A 14,636-nucleotide genomic window follows, 5' to 3' on the forward strand; every position below is an offset into this window, starting at 1 on the left:
GGGTGAAGTGCCTTGCCCAAGGACACAACGTCATTTGGCACAGCCGGGAATCGAACTGGCAACCTTCAGATTACTAGCCCGACTCCCTCACCACTCAGCCATCTGACTCCCTGATTAATGGGCCGTTCTGGGACATAGCTGTGAATGGGCCTGGCAGGTCGCACTGCTCTGTGTCTCTCTTATCTGTGTCTCTTATCAGCGTGTCTCTCCCTATCTCTCGGTCTGCCTTTGTCTCTCTGTCTGTCTGCCTATCTACCTGTCGGTTTATAGGACCCCCCCTATCTCTCTCTCCCGGTCTGTTCATCTCCCTTCGTACGTCTTTCGGTACTCGGTCTCTCTTCCCCTTTGTGTTTCTCTCCCCGAGGTTTGTTTGAGAGATGTAATAGGGACACTTAACATGCTTTTACACCAAGACCAACCACAGGGAAACATGGGGGTTTAGAAATGGGGAGGTGCAGTACACAAGGGTGTGTGTATATACTATGTGTGTGTGTGTGTGTTTGTCCCCTACCTGGTTAGAATGTGTGACAATGAGGGTCCTCTGTTCAGGGAAGTTGTGGTAGAGGTTGGAGATGATCTGGACGGCCACATCTGTCTTTCCTGTACCTGGGGGTCCAACAACCTGGGGGGGGGGGGGGGTGGAGAGAGAGAGAGAGTAGCACGGGGTAGGGAGATGAGAGCAGAGAGACAGGAAAGAGAGGAGAAAGGTAACAGTTAGGTAACAGCCTCAGAGATAACATAGTGGTTCTGACAGGGGGCTCTAAGCCTGTCAGGTCCTGTACAAACACACACACACACACTGCCTGTTCAAAGCTGGGGACATGCAACCCTGCTGCTTGGCATGCTAGGTCATCCCTACAGCCTGAACACACAGACAAGGACACGGGGAGAAAGACAAAGAGAGAGAAGAAGAGACGGAGCGAGCGAGATAGACGGAGAGTAGGAGAGAGGGACACGGACAGAAGGGAAAACCTCCTTGACCTTCAGGAGGCCTGCATTTCAACTCAATCCAGAACAGCCGAGGCCCTCAGGAGTAACGTCTCTGATACAGACCATCTCCGTGGTTCCCCTCCCTAGGAGAAGCTCCAGGGCGCGGCCACTACTGGTGAAGGGTGGCAGGGAGGAGGGCCAGAGGTCCTGGCTTGGCTGCTAACGAGTCAGCGACGTGCCAGGGAGGGGAGGAGGTGGTGGGGGGGCGAGTTGTATGTGTGTGTGTGGGGGGGGGGGGGGTGTCGGGTGAGGAGAGGCATGCAGGCTCACTTGTTTTACGACTGTGTTGAGAACCAGCCTGCCATGTTTACTCCCGGCGGCGCTACGATAAATAACAACACCCAGCCCCTCTGCCAGCTGCCAGTCATCAGCCCACCAATGCACTGCCGGCGAGCCACTCACAGTGGCCTGTGAGCAGTGTGTGCACGCGTGTGTGTGTGTGTGTGCGAGCAGTGTGTGTTTGAGTCAGAAAAATGATAGAGAATTGGAGCAGGCTGCATTGGAAAACAAGGGGTCTGTGCATGTGTGTGATTATGTGCAAAACGGGAGGTGTGTGGTTAATGGTGTGTGTGTGAGCGTAACGACATGCTAGGTGTGGCTGGATGTATGTGTGTGCATGCCAGCCAGCCACACGATTACTTCAGTGGTGGGCTATGGGTAGCCTTTCAACGGCACCGGTCTGCACTGGCATTCAGCCAGCACAGCACAGCCAACCAGCCAGCCAGCCAGCCAGCCAGCCAGCCAGCCAGCCAGGGGTGTGGAGAGGGCCAGACCAGGAGTGCAGCTGGGGCGGTGGAGCTGGGGTGGTGGAGGGGGCGGGCGGTGGAGCTGGGGCGGTGGAGCTGGGGTGGTGGAGCTGGGGCGGTGGAGGGGGCGGGCGGGCGGTGGAGGGGGCGGGCGGTGGAGGTGGCGGTGGAGCTGGGGCGGTGGAGGGGGCGGGCGGCGGAGGGGGCGGGCGGTGGAGGGGGCGGGCGGTGGAGGTGGCGGTGGAGCTGGGGCGGTGGAGCTGGGGCGGTGGAGGGGGCGGGCGGTGGAGGGGGCGGTGGAGCTGGGGCGGTGGGGGTACGGGCGGTGGAGCTGGGGCGGTGGAGGGGGCGGGCGGTGGAGGGGGCGGGCGGTGGAGGTGGCGGTGGAGCTGGGGTGGTGGAGCTGGGGCGGTGGAGGGGGCAGGCGGTGGAGGGGGCGGTGGAGCTGGGGCGGTGGGGGTACGGGCGGTGGAGCTGGGGCGGTGGAGGGGGCGGGCGGGCGGTGGAGGGGGCGGGCGGTGGAGGTGGCGGGCGGTGGAGGTGGCGGTGGAGCTGGGGCGGTGGAGGGGGCGGGCGGTGGAGGGGGCGGGCGGGCGGTGGAGGGGGCGGGCGGTGGAGGTGGCGGTGGAGCTGGGGCGGTGGAGGGGGTGGTGGAGGTTCTTACCATGGTCAGTCCTGGCTGCATCCCAGCACGAATAGCCTCCATCTGAGTGGGGGTGAACTGGATGGTGTTTCTGTTAAAAAAAAACACATTTCCAAACGGTTAGCATGTAAAGCATCGGGGGAGTCACGTTTGAGACCTCTAAAGAAGCAAAGCGGGTGTTTTCAGAGGCGTCTGTTTGGGGCGCTGTGGCGCTTTGAAACCATCATGAAAGGCGTTTCAGACAAGGTACCCGAAGGACTTGTTGTTGCTCATTAGATTTCAATATCAAAGTGCAACTTTAAGACACTGAGTTAGTTAGCATCAGATGAATGCGACAATCTCACGAGGAGGCAATTCAAGGGACTCTTTTTTTTTCTTCCCCGGGTGCGATTAACATTTAAATATCAACAACCTAGTTTGACATGGGCAGGTTGGGAGGCGCCGGGCTGGGTTTGTTTGGGAGCTAAGATGCGAGGCAGACTTAACGTAACAGACATCACACGGCAAACTAACAACGGTCCCTGAGGTGTGAGATAGAACGGTGGGGCGTCCAAACGACCAACTTTGCGCACAAACAAAAACCTACGCTCAGATCTCCCCTGACAGATATGCAAACACTTTAAGCCTCTGTGGGGTTTTTTGCACAGTGAAAGTTTATCCACTGTAGGCTAGGCTTGCTGAGGGCGTATGGTACTTAAGCTTTTGGGAGGTGGTTGCTGTGTTGGTGGTGGTGGGGGGGAGGCTAAATTTGTGCTAGACAGGGAAGCATGTTAGGGGTTGAAGCACGCAATCCACTCCAGTCCTGGAGCTGAACATGAGGGGGGGGCTCTGAGACAGGGGGAAGGTTTTGAGGCTGGGGAGAGAGGTCTGAGGCTTAAGGAGGGCTCTGAGGCTGGGGAGAGAGGTCTGAGGTCAGAGTACAAGTGGTGCTATTGCTGGTGTCCAGTATGTGGGGCCTGTGGACACGCTGGAGCCAGATGAGCTGGGACTGATGGTGTGGAAGTCAGGGCCTTGACCTATGCACAGGGTTACCCTTACCCACCCCCCAGGGGTCAACAATTGACCTTTCCACTCACCGTTTGGGCTGGTTGTAGGGGTACGGCCCCCGGTTAACGGGGACGTGAGGCTCCACCACCAAAATCCGGTCTTCCTCCTTCTTCTCCTCCTCCTCCTCTTCCTCATTTGCCTTCCTCTTCTTGCCCTTGTCTGCCCTGTTCTGAATTGGGAACTTGATTCTGAAAGACAGACAAGCTCACGGTCAGATGTGTGCAGCAACTGATTTAAACATTCATTCTGTATTCTTCTGGATGTCTAACCTATGAGGACAAGCGAGAAAGGATTTGATCTCAGGAGTACATTGAACTGAACTACTTATTTTTTCCTCAATTAATTCTCCATTCTGTTCTACGGTGTAGCATGACCTATGACCCCTACCGGAAGGGGGGTATCTGAAGGTCAGGGTTCTCCTCGGTGACCTTGACCGTGTAACCGGGGAAACAAGACTTCAGGTGGTCGAGGGACAGGAAGGTGTCGTTGAAGTCCAGCGTGGAGATCTGATTGGGCATCTTGGAGTAGTGGGCGCTGCCTGGGTCACCGTATCCCAGGATGATGTCGTGGAGCCAGTCGGGGACGACGCACTCGGTGTTCATCAGATTCCTGATGGTCTCCAGGACGGCCTGAGGGAATGAGGAGAAACTCAGGGTCACCGCTCGGGGTCACTGCTCACGACCACCCCGCCGTGGTGAAAGATATAGTGTTGTTACAGCTAATGATTTCCCAATACGTGAGACATCACATAACATCACCACCCACACCTGTCAGACACAAAATACTTCAAATCTGAGGAGATGGATCCATACATGAAAGAGAACGTTGAGATCACGACATTTATTTTGGGCCAGTTTGATGAAAGTAGGTCGATTTTTTGGGGGGCTTGTCAATGTTTTAATGAGCTGCCAAATGCCTGCTATCCTGCCTGTGCTTATCTCTCCGCTGTGAATCAGCAGGGAGTTTCACCATGAGCCAGACGAGTGGTTTTCACTTTCATGGTCAAAAGTATCCAGGAACTTTGGAAAAGACTTAATATGACATTGCGAGAATGCATAACAGCATCAGGAGAATAGAAATGATCAATGAGATCAATGAATACTACTTATTTAAAATCAAATCGTTAACAATGACCACCGTGAACGACATAACAGCTAATACATCTTAAAGAGCCTAAACTAATGAGAAAACACAAGATGAACCTAAGTAACGAGGGAGAAAAAACAACGACAGTTGTCATCATGGAAACCCTCCTCTGGCCTGCCTGCCAGTGGCAGCTTCTCAGAGGAAACCTGATCCAATAATGTGTACAAACCACAGGCATGCTCCCAGTGTGTGTGTGTGTGTGTGTGTGTGTGTGTAAGGGGAGAGTTCAAGGTCACCCCCCCCCCCCCCCCCCCCATCATCACCACCCCAGCAGCCCAGTTGGAGTGATTCATCACCCAGCGCTGGAGTGGGGGCTCAAGGCCTGGAGGGCAGGGTTCCGTCGACGAGATGGAGGAAGGGGTAGAGGAGCGCTGGATGAAGGCTTTGTGTCTGGGTTAGAGGTCGAGGAGCGCTCGCTGTGCTACCTTGAAGTGGCTCTACTCAGGGTTGAGTCTATCAGACTTTCCAGACAGTGGTAGGATGGAGGTGGTGTGTGTGTGTGTGTGTGTGTGAGAAAACAGTAGAGAGAGGAGGGGAGGTTATGGAAGGAGTAGAGAGGGAGACAGGGAGAAGGTGATGGGTGTGGGGGTTCCAGGTGAAGGGAGAGAGGGCACCGTGGCACTACCTTGAAGTTGTTCTCCTTGGGCTTGCGCCTCATGATGATATTGAAGCTCTCGTACGGGTCCTCGGTACTGTTCTGGATGCTGCTGGTCATGTCCTGCTGGTACTGGTTGGGGTCCAGCCACACGCGGTATGTTCTAGTATCACCTCGGAGCTTGGGCTTGGGGTCAGGACCTGGGCGGAGGGAAGACGTCTTCAATGCAGCTACGTTGCGGAATGTTAGCCTGCCCCACTGCCCATTCGAAATGTCGCAGACTCCCCCTTTAAAAATCGCTAAGTTTTTTGCAGCTCGACAATTCTTGGCCAAGAGGTCTGAGATCATAGTTTGGAGTAGTTGGATGTCCCCTCGTCAATAAGCCCTGCTTTCCAACTACAATGTGTTTGTATGCATGTAGGGACAATCAGAACATGAGCTATGTGACCGTGAACATCCCATAATATGTAGGGCACACCCATTTCAACATGCGTTGCATAATCCTCAAGATAATAAGTGGTCTCTGGTCTCCAGACGCTAATGAGGTACTGTATGGTGCTTCAATTTGGCAATGGTCAACACTTATATAAGACACAGACTCACAGACACACACACACAGAGAGGCATGCACTTATGCATGCAACGTCCTTGAAATCAGAGACGGATAACGAGGGGGGGGGGGGGGGGGGAGGGAGGGAGGAAGCTCTAAAAACGACAGGGACAGTTTTTAGAGGTCACCCTCGCCTGGCTGTTCCACAAATCCCAGAGCATCTTCTCTGCTCCCTATAAAAAAAAAAGAGCTTAGCTCTCCAATCCTGGCCCGGACGGTGTTATGTCCCACCTCAGCACGAACGGGCATTACACCCTGATTCCACAAACACACACTCTCTCGCACACGCAGACAGACACAGGCCAGGGCCTTTGGGCTCATTCCCTCAGGGAGCCAGCGAAGCAGAGAGGGCAGCTTTTGCAGACATCTAAATGGGATTCCTGCCTGCTACCAAACACCCCAGCCATGCGGGGGAAATTCTATCCTTTGGGCCTAAGCCAGGTCTCTGTGTGTGTGTGTGTGTGTATCATCCAATCACCTCTCCTAAAAGAGTGTGCGAGGGGGACAGCTATGTGTGAGCAGTGTTCCGTTCCCACAGACCATCCTTGGACAGGCAGGGTCTTCAGACGTGACCCATGGCATAGCAGCAGATCAATAAATAAAACATGGAGGGCCTTGCCCTCAGCTAAGATGGCCGCCCGAGGGGGGGGTGGCCCTCAGGGGCCACGCCTGCCGCCCCAGGGTTAATGGAATGTTAATGAGAGCCGGGGGTCGGGTCTCTCTGTGACGGTCACTATGACAACTTGAGAGCTCGCGGCACCTTCTAGAGGGAGAGGTGAAGGTTAGTGGTCTGGTGGAGGAGGAGGATGAAGGTGTGTGTGTGCGCACCTACCCTCCTCTATGACGCGGCCCTTGTCGTCCAGCATGCCCTGCACCTCGCAGCCTCTCACGTACACCAGGCCCGCCTGCTCCACGAAGGGCTGGCGGCGGTCGAAGCGCGTGCCGTAGAGCAGGTTGGGCCGCACCGTGATCAGGAAGCAAACGTCGTGCTTACGCAAGCCTGGAGAGAGGGAGAGAGAGAGACAGAGAGAGAGAGAGAGAGAGAGATGGAAGGGGGGGACAGAAAACGCCCTGTCAGCGCTCGCCTGATCTTTAAAACATGAAGCTCTAATTATACAATGGGGGGGGGGGGGGGGGGGGCAGAGGAAATCAAATCACACCTCAGGTGAAAGACAAAAAAGACAGAGAAAGCAGAATAGTAAAAGAGGAGAGCGGGGGAGGGAGGTGAGAGAAAGAGAGAGAAATAAAGAGAGAGAGAGGATCCAGGCAGCAGGATATCCCTAACATTGAAGTGACATTGAGCCAGGCCGTTTCAAAGACTCAGAGGATTAGTGTGTGGGAGGACAATGGAGATTCCCCTCCAAAAAATCTATAGATAGATTGCAGATGAATCCATCGCTGTGGTAATTGTTGGACTCTGGGGAGATCTCCGTATGCCTGCTTAAGCTCCACTGTTGCTCTGCATTTAATGCTGGACACACACACACATGGTAACCTATAGTTGGAAGGGAGAAGGAGAGACAGACAGCGAGAGAGAGAGAGTGTGTGTGTGTTACCTTCCCACTCGTGCTTGATGTGGTCGCGTACATTCAGGTTGATGGTGATGTCGGCGCGGACCCGGGCCGGCCAGTTCTCCCCGATGTTGGGCTTGGCCACCTCCACGATGGAGAAGGTGGTGATGGTCTGAGCCATCCTGGCCCAGCCCCCGAACACCACGCCCCCGTACTCGGAACACCTGGGAGGGAGGGGCGGAGGAAGGGGTCAGACTGGGCCTCTCCACACACATACACCACTAAACTGACTGCTTATAAAAGGGTTAGACTGTGCCTGTCCACAAACACCCCACCATAGTATACTATACTTTACTATACAGACTGCCTGTGAGGAAACTGGTCTGTGAGAGTTCAGAGTTCCCTGTAGGAGAGCTATAGAAGCATAGAGAACCTTCAAGTAAACACAACCCTCTAGAACCCGTAGGACCGCGTCCTAGTTCCTATCTCAGAGTGTGGGTGGTTGTCGCAGGCGCTGAGGGGCTCACCAGGGTTTCATCCGCGACACCACGTCCTCGATGTCCTGGCGGATCTCGTAGGTGGACTCCAGGCGGAACAGGTTGAAGTTCCTCAGCAGGTAGTCGTGGAGCGTGAGGAACTGCAGGTTGAGCTTGGGCAGTGCCAGGCAACCTGGAGCACACACACACACATTGCTTGACCAAGATACTGAGCGGGTTTAAGGGAATAGTTGATGCGGACCAGGAAACTTGGAACAGGTATGTGGTGCGCACACATACGTGCCACGTACGAGCACACACACACACACACAAATACTGATCCAAACAGGCTCTCTGAGTCGTGTCCGCGGACATCTACGGGACCAGGTACGGACTGAGGTTCTAATCCGTCCTAAGCAGTGAGATTAGGGAGAGGGGTTCTGAATGGAGGACATCTTAGCTAGTGAAGGTGCCCCTGCCAGCTAGAGAGGATTGGCCGTCAGGAGGGTGCCAGCTGGGTGGCAGAGAAGAGCGGCTGTGCTGGGGGATCACACAGTAGGGGGGCCGGACTGGTAGGACACACACACACACACCTTCACCAGAGTAGTACTCCGTGGGGACAATGTTCTCATCCCAGATAATCTTCTCCGTTGGATAAAGAGGCATCTGGTTAAGTTGCTCGATCTGAGAGATTCTCCTCTCATGCCGGGACACCTGCGTGTGTGTGTGTGTGTGCGTGTAGGAGGGACAGACAAAAATGGAAGAAAAAATTGTTTTAATGGAAAATTGGGTTCATGAACAAATGTCCCAGCAATACTTAGAAACAGACAGATAAAACGGACAGATCCACGGGCCGCAGACAGACAGGATTTAAACAATCAGGTCACAAAACGGAACAATGAAAAACGGAGCGCTCGCCGTCTGTCGTGACAAAACCCCCTCTTTCATCCACGACACGCACACTTCCGTGTCTGTCCCGTCAGCGGGCCAGCTGTGGTGTGGGAGTGCGGGGTGGACCTGTTTATTTTGGTCGTGTGTGTGTGTGTGTGTCCGCACACGGGCCCGCATGTGCCTGTGTGTATTTTAGGTCAGGGCAAAAGCTGTGGCCTAGAAGAGCGGGAGGTGGCTGTGTGTCAAACATACTCCGGGCTGTCTAATCCTCTCCTCATGTGTGTACTCATACGAGCCGCCATGCTACGCTGGGAAGACGGAGAGAATAGGTACTTGTCCATCTCGAGAACAAGTTAGGCCATGTTCACAGGCCAGGCCGGCAAGTACAGTTTGTGCAGTGTGTGACCTGCATTGCCCCCACCAGCCTCTGGCATTGTCACACACGAACGCACACACGTGTGTGTGCATCCTGATGGTGGGAGATATTGTGTTGTTGGTTGCCGGGGGCAACCGCAGGCACGCAAATGAGTCCCCTGATGTTGGCCTCTGACAATCTAATCAGCTGATTATGAAATTATGAAGACTCTGCTCTTCAGGGCCTCTCGGGTGGAGAGAGAGAGAGAGAGGTGAGCGAGAGAGAGGAAGAGAGAGAAAAAGAAAGAGGAAGACGGCAGTGAGGGTGATGAAGGATAGCTCAGGCCACCCTGGGGCCCTGCTGTTGGGCTCGTGGTGAGAGTGGGGGTCCTGAGTGTCGCTCCAGTTGAATGTCTGGGGTCACACAGAGAAGTGTGGTATGATTCTCAAAGTTAGGGTTGGATGGTTCAATGAACTGTATCAGACTACCATGTCCTCTCTGGTACCAGTGAAGGCTACGGCTTGGTGCCCCCCCCCTCCCCCTTCAACCACCACCATTACGGCTCCTCACTCACCCTGCCCCTAATTGGATTAAAGGGCACATTTAAGAGGGAGAGAGGGAGGGGAGGCATACGTGGTCAGATGTTGCGTGCTGTATGAATTCCAAGGTCAAAAGCATAAATGAAGGGCTCCTAAACGAGCCGCACCGAGCCTATTATGCTGCAATTGCTCTCCGGGCGCTTATTGTTCCGCTGACGACCGATTCCAGACGCGGCTGTTTAACCAGGCTGTAAAATAAAGCCTATAAATATGTAACTGTGTTTTTTTCCAAGATTGAGTAGGGGGGTCCTGAGAGCCCCCGATGAACCTGGCCTCATCTCCTCATGGTGACAAAGCATGATTCCTCTGCCTGTTTTGTGGTGTGGTGAGATTCGTGCAGATGAGGAACGCAGATGAGAGAGGACGAGTCCAGTAGATACTATTGAGATGCCCCCCGCCCTCCCCCCTAGCGGTACGTACCAGCAGCTCGAGGAGAACCTCCTTGTCGTAGGTGGTGTCCTTGCCTTCAGCCAGCTCTGGCAGCAGGCAGAGGTAGGATGCCACCCGGTGGAGCGTGTTGGGACTGCGGGGAGGAACAGGATGAGAGGGTTAAGACCTCAGGCAGCATTGAGATTAACTTGATGAGTTTAAACTGATGCGGTGGCAGTTCCAGGGCTAAACCGCACTACCTCACATTACGGTCTCCTTTACATGGGATCTGATCAGGAATCAGTCTTGACAATCTTTCACTTGTTCTGTGGTCCAGGCCGGACACTGACCACACACACACTGACCACACACACTGACGTGACAGGAATATGAAAATCAAACATCATCTCCGTCTCTCAGAGTGGAGGAGCTTCTCTGCATATAGAGCTGCCTTGATGAGACTGTGAGACACACACACACACAGCACAGCCTGAACGCACACACACACACACACACTCATACAATCTCCACACGCGTCCCTGCCAGAGAGCTGTGTGTGTGTGCGCATGCATGTGAGGCGCTCCTCGTGATGCCAGGTTAGACAACGCGGGTGGCAGTTTGCGCTGACGTGGCCCCTCTGTACCCTCCGGTGGCCCGGGCCATGCCACCTGCCCTGCGCTCGCCTTAGCAACGAGCCAGCAGTGGGGACGTCACTCTGAGCTGTCCGGGGAGACGGGACGTCACAACCTCCAGACACACGGAGCCTCTGAGGTCTGAGTGGTCACATGGTCTGCTGAGTCTTCTGACAGGATTTTAGTTGAGGGGGTGAAGAGCGTTGCCTGGCAATCTGCGTCTGTCTAAAATGGGTCTAACAAATGGTCATTTGCAGCTTGTGTGTGTTCCTGTGGGTGTTTGAGGAACGCTGCGTGTGTGTTCGGGAGGGGGGGGGTCAATTTGAACTGGCGGGCGGCGTGGGCGGCTTAGCAGGCGAGGAGCGCAGCTGGAATACGGTGGCATTAAACAGTCCTGTGTAACGGGGGAGAGAGGGCCTTGTTAAATCTCCAGAGTTCCAAGAGCAGCTTTGAGGATGGAGGGGGGGGGGGGGGGGGGGGGGTCAGATCAACACTACTTTATCCATGACGATGCACAATGGAGGGATGAGCAAAGGGGGAGGGAGAAAGCGGCCCGCAGATCCGTGGAAAGTGCTTGGTCATGCTGTGGTGTTGGCTGTCTACACCTGGTGTTGGCTGCAGCCCTCCCCACACTGGTCGGGTGGAGGGAGGGGGGGAGAGAGGGGGGAAGTGAGTGGACTGGCGTGTGCGAGATGGAAATCTGAGAATCATTCGTCACGCGTCACCTCCGACCGGAAAAATGACACACCACTCGCCAAGTAACAAAGGGGACTAATTAGCGCGGAAGAGAAGCGTACAGTATATCCCGCTCATATATTCAGCGTTTCATACACACACAGCCTTACAAAGCATGGGTTTGTGTGTGTGTGTGTGTGTGTAGAAGGGGGAGGGGGCTTTTGGCTATCCCGCTTGCTAATATGATATGACAAACACAGCTGTTCAAAGACTTTATTTTCCAGCTCAGACGAATCGATTAAATTAATGAGGCGAGTCCCTCTCTCCAGGCTGTACCAGGCTGCTCTGTCAAGGGCTCGCTCTCTCCCTGCCAGCTAGGAGCACAACGTTTAGGAGGGCAGATGTAGCCTAATAGGATGAGGAAGCCAGGATGAGGGTGTTTATCACAATTCAAGGAAATGAAGAGGTTGAACGGATGGACACGTAGATATGCAAGTAGCTTTAGGCTCTGTTAGTCTCTCTCTGTCTGTCTCTCTCTGTCTCTCTATCTGTGTCTCTCTGTGTCTGTCTCTCTGTGTCTCTCTCTCTGTGTCTCTCTCTCTGTGTCTCTCTCTCTCTGTCTCTCTCTCTCTGTCTCTCTCTGTCTGTCTCTCTCTGTCTGTCTCTGTCTGTCTCTCTCTGTCTGTCTCTCTCTGTCTGTCTGTCTCTCTCTGTCTCTCTCTCTCTCTGTCTCTCTCTCTCACACACACACACACCTGAGATGGCCGAAGTGTTTGGTGAGGGACTCTCGTGTGTCCACGGCAGCCACGTTGGACAAGGCAAAGTCCTCCAGCTCTGGAAAATGGGCAAACGCTGCTCTCTGGAACAGGAAACACACACACAGTCAAGTCACTGCACACCACATACGTCTGTCTGGGCAAGCCCAGCCACACAGTCATGTTGAGGAGAAATGGACAGCTGCGTATCTGACGTTAACGACACGATGGAAAGCTGCGAGCAGACAGCGTCAAGTGTTCAATTGTTTACCAGGACCCTCAGTATACACTTCAACACCTGGAATAAATCAATTTTTAGTTCATATCCTCTCTCTAATGTGGTTTCTGGCACCAAACCAATACTCTAAATCAATATTTATGACATACCACCCTTCTCCCTGCAGGATAAATCCATGTTCTCCAGGCGCACAGTCAAATTAACAGAAAGCGGTCTGGTCTACTTCCAGTGAGTCAACTCTCTCCTGGACCCCGTGACTGACCCTAACAGGTCCAGGTGGTAGGCGGGGCCTACCTGGAGAGAGGTGATCTTGTCGTAGTGCAGGGTGGTCATCTCCTTCTGCGTCAGGGCGTTTCCTGTCTGGTCGTTGATCTCAAAGCCCGTGTAGAACTTCAGCATGTCCAGAAGCTATGGATGGAGACAGACAGACAGACAGGTTAACAGGTGGGATAGGGAGGCTTTGAAGACCAGGTGTGTTTGTGTGTGACATCATCACAGAAGTGTTCCTTTCGGTGTGCTGCCAGAGAATAAGTATTAAGTTCTATGCTTCTCTGTGTGTGTGTGTGAGAGTGCGTGTGTGTGTGTGAGAGAGTGAGTGTGTCTCACCTGGCAGAAGAGGTGTCCCTCCTTCTCCCTCTGTGTGAGGCTGGACAGGTGGCAGCTCACCACCAGGTGAGAGTCGTCCAGCACGGTGTTGAACCAGCGCCTGGTGGGGAGCAGGGCCTGGCAGGGGGGACGGGGGACAGGACGTGAGGACGGCGGGAGGGAGAGAGAGAGATCAAGGGTAAGAGAGCGAACGAAGGACGGAAAGAAAAGAGGGAGAAAAAGGGAGAAGCGGGGTGGAGTAGCAGGCTTCACCATGCGCCTCAGTCTCAGTGACACAGCGAAGGCCAGACACGCAGTGCATGTCGAAAGGACAGCGGGAGCTGAGAGCAGCATCGTTCTAACAGTATTCCGGTAGTCAGATTAAAGGAGCGGACTGGGTGTCTGAAGCAAAGTGCAAAGTCAGCACTTCTCACAATGATACCTCAACTACAGTGCAACAAAAACCTCTTCACGACTATAGTGCTTGGTACAGCGCGGCAAAAACAACATCATCTCGTAAGTGCAACATAAACCAATATAACTGGACTGTAATAACCACACTCAGAAGCTGGGGAGGTGGGAACCAGCACATGACCTGCAGAGCCAGAACAGTTCTGGATGGATCGAATAGATGGGGAAGGGGGAGGTGGGTTATACCTGTCACACACAGATCAATTCACCTCCCGAACCCGACCAGTTTCCCAGCACTGAGGCAGGCCTTCTCTATCGATAGGGATCATCGATCTGGCCTCCCTTTAAGAAGAGCTTGCGGGCTTCTTTACATATTAACAAGGTAAAGTGAGGACAGGCAGGAAGAGCGACCATGGCAATAAAGCATGACAAACAGGTGCATGACTGGGTAAAAGCCGGTGTCCTATTGTTTACTGATATCTTACGTCCTATCAGGACGGGTTATTTTAGGATTAAGGCCTTATAGACTTACTACAGTACCAAAATTTGATATGGTAGCAACAATTGCTAAAACAATGGATTAGGCCACCTGGTACAGGACCAGAGGTACAAGATGGCATGTATGAGAGGAGCTGTGGTCAGTGAGAGTGGAACGGTGTGACCGTGGGAAAAACGAGGAACAGCTGAGGGGCGTGGCCAGTGTGACAGAGAGGACACAGTCTCAGAACAAGAGCAGGAGGACCAGGCTGGGAGACGAATCCAGACAGACGACCCCAGACGGCCAACCCCAGACAGACGACCCCAGACAGACGACACCAGAGACACACAGGCCGAGCTGCCAGACAGGAACAAAAGGAATCCCGAGACACAAAATGAACCTCTGGCCATATAGACAACACCTGTGGAGAAAACCCAATCTAATAAGTGTGGTTTCTCTTAAAGCCAGACCATTGTAACTGTCTGGATTGGGAGGGGGGACGGGGGCTCCTCCACAGACAGAAGGACAGTCCGCCCATATCTATCCCTCGCTGTCTTTGATCAGTAGAGCCTGCTGGCAACCAGCCCTAACTGATGCATAAACACCCTCCCTCCCCTTATGACTTGACATAGCCCAGTCAATGAAAGGGTGTGTGTGTGGGGGGGGAGCAGGATGGGGTTTCAGTGAATGTGTAAGGTGATAGGGGGGGGGACTGAGGAAGTGACTCTGACTGGCCCCGCCCAGGGTACAGACATGACAAGCCTGTCATCAGACACAGTGAGATGAAAATCAATTCACCCCCCCCCCCCGCACCTCTGCCCTCTCAACGGTAACAGAAACCCATGCTGCCCGGAGACGAAGAAGAGGCCATCTTGACCTATGCA

At 54.0% G+C, this 14,636-nt stretch overlaps 1 protein-coding gene across 2 annotated transcripts in view; it reads right to left on the reverse strand.

The window, feature by feature from the left end:
* aqr (aquarius intron-binding spliceosomal factor) overlaps positions 1-14,636 on the reverse strand; it is a 44,305-nt gene that overhangs the window by 23,936 nt on the left and 5,733 nt on the right. For both annotated transcript variants that reach the window (XM_062469203.1, XM_062469205.1), the window contains exons 12-24: positions 12,885-13,001; positions 12,573-12,686; positions 12,041-12,144; positions 10,030-10,132; positions 8,358-8,478; positions 7,816-7,957; positions 7,334-7,512; positions 6,610-6,777; positions 5,198-5,367; positions 3,814-4,055; positions 3,456-3,614; positions 2,401-2,470; positions 512-622 (exon numbers count right to left, since the gene is read on the reverse strand). In XM_062469203.1, the coding sequence (XP_062325187.1) occupies positions 512-622; positions 2,401-2,470; positions 3,456-3,614; positions 3,814-4,055; positions 5,198-5,367; positions 6,610-6,777; positions 7,334-7,512; positions 7,816-7,957; positions 8,358-8,478; positions 10,030-10,132; positions 12,041-12,144; positions 12,573-12,686; positions 12,885-13,001 (1,800 nt within the window). The remainder of the gene's footprint in view (positions 1-511; positions 623-2,400; positions 2,471-3,455; positions 3,615-3,813; positions 4,056-5,197; positions 5,368-6,609; positions 6,778-7,333; positions 7,513-7,815; positions 7,958-8,357; positions 8,479-10,029; positions 10,133-12,040; positions 12,145-12,572; positions 12,687-12,884; positions 13,002-14,636) is intronic.

The sequence above is a fragment of the Osmerus eperlanus genome, chromosome 9, assembly GCF_963692335.1.
Source record: "Osmerus eperlanus chromosome 9, fOsmEpe2.1, whole genome shotgun sequence".
Lineage (NCBI taxonomy): Eukaryota > Metazoa > Chordata > Actinopteri > Osmeriformes > Osmeridae > Osmerus > Osmerus eperlanus.